General features: G+C 46.2%; 1 protein-coding gene across 1 annotated transcript in view; it reads right to left on the reverse strand.

Annotated features, from left to right (window-relative positions):
* Positions 1-4,715, reverse strand: part of SLC22A20 (solute carrier family 22, member 20) — a 26,186-nt gene that overhangs the window by 6,262 nt on the left and 15,209 nt on the right. The window contains exons 8-9 of the mRNA XM_006860938.1: positions 3,571-3,679; positions 3,210-3,413 (exon numbers count right to left, since the gene is read on the reverse strand). Coding sequence (XP_006861000.1) covers positions 3,210-3,413; positions 3,571-3,679 — 313 coding nt within the window. The remainder of the gene's footprint in view (positions 1-3,209; positions 3,414-3,570; positions 3,680-4,715) is intronic.

The following is a 4,715-nucleotide window of genomic DNA, read 5'->3' on the forward strand; positions in this document are numbered from 1 at the left end:
CTGTTAGTTTCGAACTACTGACCTTAAGGTTCACAGACCAATTCATAACCACTACGCTATCAGAGCTCCTTATGTATATATAAATCAAACCAAATCACTGCCATTGAGTCAATTCTGACTGTACAATTAAAGTCCTGATGTGGCACCTAGGATAAGCACTGGGTTGCAAGGCTGGTTCAAACCCAAAGATCAGTAGTTCAAACTCACCAGGCACTCCTTGGAAACCCTACACAGGGTTGCTATGAGTCGGAACTGACTAGCTGGCACTTAACAACAATATACACAATTGGGGGCAGGGGGAAGCCACGATGAAAACGATATATGAGACAATTTTGCAATATTTGTTGTGCTTTCTTAAGCTTTCCACATTGTGGGCATGAATTAGTTCAGTTTCAAGCTTGCACTAGTTTACTGTAACCAGTTGCAAGGCCTGAACTCTTGAGACAGGCCCAACTAGGTCAGGCCAAGCCAGCAGACCAGCGTGGGAACGAATGGCTTGTTATTAATGATTAGAAAAATTTTAATTATTGTTGGTAGATGATCTCAGACTTAATTGGTTCAGATCCAGCAACAACATAGTATAATTGTATAATAAATTGCTCCTGTCAGAGTCAAAGAAAGCCATGTTACTTAAAACTCGAATAACATTGGACATTACTGAAAATTTTCTATTAAGAGTTAGCAAAACTGGATTTTTAAAATGCCCTGGCCAGAATCTACTCTACTATTCTCTTCTCCAATCATTTTTTTGTCCCTCGGAAATTCCTGGATGATGCATATTATTAAGTGCTTAACTACTAACCCACCTGGGGGCACTGCTGAAGAGAAGTCTGGCATCTGCTTCAAAAAGATCACAGCCTTACCCAAAATGGGGAGCGGGGGCAGCTACAAAGGCAAGAAATGACTGGCTTACAAGCTTTCAAGAGGGAACCTAGATCCAGAGGGCCTGGAGGAAGGTAGAATCTCCAGTGAGTAGTATTCAATCTGACTAGGCAGGGCTGATGCAATGACATGCAGACGGGTCTCTTGTGATACAATAGTGAGTAATTGTTATCAGGACTGATTGTGAGGGTTGGAAATGTAAAGGTAGACATTTTATAGCAAGGAGGGGCGTGAATAACTTTTCAGTCTAGGAGCGGAGGTCCCTAGGACCATCAAGGGAGAAGAGCAGAGAGCGGGACCCTACCCAGAGAAGCAGTGATGCCTGAAATGGAGCCAGAGATGATGTCGTGGAGCAATGGAGCAGCTGGAGACTTTAGATCCAGAGAGGGAGAGCGACTGTGTGCTGAAGACCTGGGGGGTACGGGGGAAGGATTGCATGGAGGGGATTGTAACCATGGCAATGAGACGATATATGATAGTATGAATGTAAAACTAATGTTCTCCCATGTAAACTATCACATAATTCACAATAAAACATTAAAAAAAAAAAAAAAAGATCACAGCCTTGAAATGTTTGTGGAACAATGAATTCCAGTCTGCACACAAGGAGTCACCAGGATTTGTAATTGACTCCATGACAGCTTCTTGCTCTTGGCTTTTGAGTCCCTCACGCAATAACCTATAAATCAGATTCTTGATTGTATGATTGATAAATATTCACCTACCATCTGGGATATTTGGAACCCTACCTGCGGGATTAGTAGAAATCAAACAGGTAGAGCAAAAGAAAGAACATTCCAGACTGAGAATACAGCCTTGGTGGCAGTCAAGGTGACCATGATTAGGGAGGAGAGGTAGACATGATGTCCTTTTCCAGGGACTGGTTCTTCCTGGTAGCATGTCCAAAGTCTGTGAGGCCAGATCATAAGAGCCTTGTAAATGTTCAGATTTTTATCAACAATGCAATAGGGAGCCATTGAAGGGTTCTGAGGAGGAGAGTGACATAATCCAACTTACAGGCTATGCCTGTCACACTAGTAACTGTGGAGAGAATAAGGTGGAGAGAGACAGAGAAGGAGCTCTCATCCAAGCAAGAGATGGTAGATAGTAACCTGGAATAGGATGATGCTCATGAAGGTGGAGAGAAGTAGACAGGTTCAAAACCAATATTGAGGCAGAATTGATAGGACTTGACAAAGAATATGCCCAACTTAAGAGTCCCCGTGCGTAGTGGTTACAAATCGGGCTGCGAACCTTAAGGTCAGCGGTTTGAAACTACCAGCCGCTCCGCGGGAGAAAGATGAGGCTTTCTACTCCCGTAAAGATTTACACCCTGAGAAACCCTGTACAGGGTCGCTATGGGTCGGAACCGACTCGATGGCACTTAACAACAACAACAACAACAAGAGTCCCGGTGTGGCACTGAGGATTAACACGCCAGACTGCAAAGCTGTTTGAACTGCAAGGTCGGTGGTTCAAGCTCACCAGCTGTTCCTTGGAAACCCTATAAGGGTTGCTATGGGTTGGAACTGGCTTGATGGTACTTAACCACAACAACAACTAGAGATAGGCTATTTATGAGTTGTTGTTTTCCAAGGGCTGCAAACACAGTTTCAGGCTGCAGCTTTGAGATCAAGCTGGATCCTCAGAGAAGATATTGGTCCATATTACCTTCCCCCAAACCAAGAACCTACACTGAACTCAGGTTTTCTCAGTTGTTACTAAGAATGCTACAGTCAAATCAATGCCCTCTTCCTTTCATTTAGACCATTGTTGGGGACATTGCTTCCACTACTTAGGAATCTATAAGAAGATTCCCAAGAGAAATGTCTTCTAGTGCTATGCTAATTGCTAAGAACATCTCTCTTCCTGGAGGCAGTGGTGTTCTTTTCATTATCTGACAAAGTAGAAAGTTGTGCATGGGTCTCTCATCCTGTTGCCAAGAAGCTCAGAGCCAAATTAAAGCCCTGCTATGGTAGCACATAGCTCTGTGTAATCCTGGGGCTCCTGCTTTGCTCCCTGCCATTACTCCAGCTTCTGTCTGCCTCATGGCACACCGACTCGTATTTCTGTCTCCCCTGATCTATGGTCTATTCTTATCCTGATGCTACCATTCCTGGTTGGGTCTGTTCTGATGAAAGCGATGCCTTTTATAGATGGACATGGGGAAGACTTTGCATCTTCATCCCAGTTTTCACAGGGGCATCTCAAAGGCCCAGTGATGACATTCTAAATGTTGAGCTGTGGCTTGGTGATCCTCAGTTGTTCTACATGAACCCATATCCTGTTGGGGCTGCTCCAACCCACTGGGCCCACAGGCCTCTCACCTCCTCTCCATTGCCTCGATGGTCTCAACCAGGGGCATGTTGCGGGTCTCAGTTAGGAGGCAGATGGCCAGCCCAGCCAGGATGGATGTGGCCCCGAATCCCACAGGTGGCAGGATGGTGCTGAACTCCCCGAGTGTGGTGACCAGGGGTGCTGCCAGACCCCCAAGGCGGGCATTGACTGAGGCAAAGCCCATCCCCATCTGCCTGTTGGAGGAGTGTGGACTGGTCAGTGGCCGTTCCCAGGAGCCCCCAGTCGTCTGGGAGCTGCAGGTCCAGGGGTGTCAGAGGACAGAGCAGAAAGGAGGGCTCCCACCAAGTTTCTAGTTGAGCAGATATTCACCTCCTTCCCCCAGGCACCCACCTGATCTCTGTGGGGTACAGCTCGCCTGTAAACAGGTACACACAGATGAAGGAGCTGGCCAGGCAGCCTTTACCTAGTGCTGCCTGGGCTGTGCGCAGTATCTGCATATCTAGAAAGAGTGGAAGAGGCAGAAGAGTCAGGGCCCAGAAAGCAAACGCAAATGACGCTTCTTTGCTGCATGCCTCCCTCCTCTCTCATTTCTGTCTACCACCGAGTCCTGCTGGTAGGACAAGCTCTGAAATCACAGCCCCCAAACCCACTACTGTCTAGTCCATTCCCACTCAGTGACCCTGGAGGACAGAGTAGAACTGCCTCGTAGGGTTTCCAGGGCCATCATCTTGACTGAATCTGACTGCCGCATCATTCTCCCACAGAGCAACTGGTGGATTCAAACCACCGAGCTTTCTGACAGCAGCTGAGCATTTAACCACTGCACCACTAGGGCTCTGGGTTCAAATTCTGGCCTGAGCCCAACTGAGTGACCTCAGTCAGTGTTTACTTAACCTCTCTGAGCTTCTTGCCCTGAGCTGTAAAATGAAGACTATGTCATAGGTTGGCATGAATGATGTCATGAGTGAAAAGTGCTTCTTGCTGTTAAGGGCTGTGGACTTGGTTCTGACCCACAGTGACCCTGTACAGGGTTTCCAAGGAGCAGCTGGTGGGTTTGAACTTTGTTGTTAGCAGATCAGTGCTTATCCTACAACGCCACACCAGGACTCCAAAAAGGAGCGGCTGCCTTTGCATCGGGGAATCGAACCCTGGTGTCCTGTGTGACAGTCAGGGATACTCACCACCATACTGTTGTTGCTGTTAAGTGCTGTTGAGTTAGTTCTGACTCGTAGTGACCCTGTATAGGGTTTCCGAGGAGTGGCTGGTGAGTTTGAACCACCGACTTTGAGGTTCAAACCAACCTTGTGGTCTGGTGTCATACCAAGACTTTTTTTTTTCTATTTGTAAATATGGTTTTGCCATTTATAAATAATAACATGGTAAGCACATGAATAATGGTACAGGATATGTTTTATAAGCAATAAGCCTAGTGCTTATTAAACATTTCCTGTTATCATTATTCATGTGCTTACCATGTTATTATGTATAAAAAGCAAAGCCAAGGGAACAAATCTTTACAACAAAGATCATTCCCA

Source organism: Chrysochloris asiatica, unplaced genomic scaffold (genome assembly GCF_000296735.1).
Source record: "Chrysochloris asiatica unplaced genomic scaffold, ChrAsi1.0 scaffold00040, whole genome shotgun sequence".
Lineage (NCBI taxonomy): Eukaryota > Metazoa > Chordata > Mammalia > Afrosoricida > Chrysochloridae > Chrysochloris > Chrysochloris asiatica.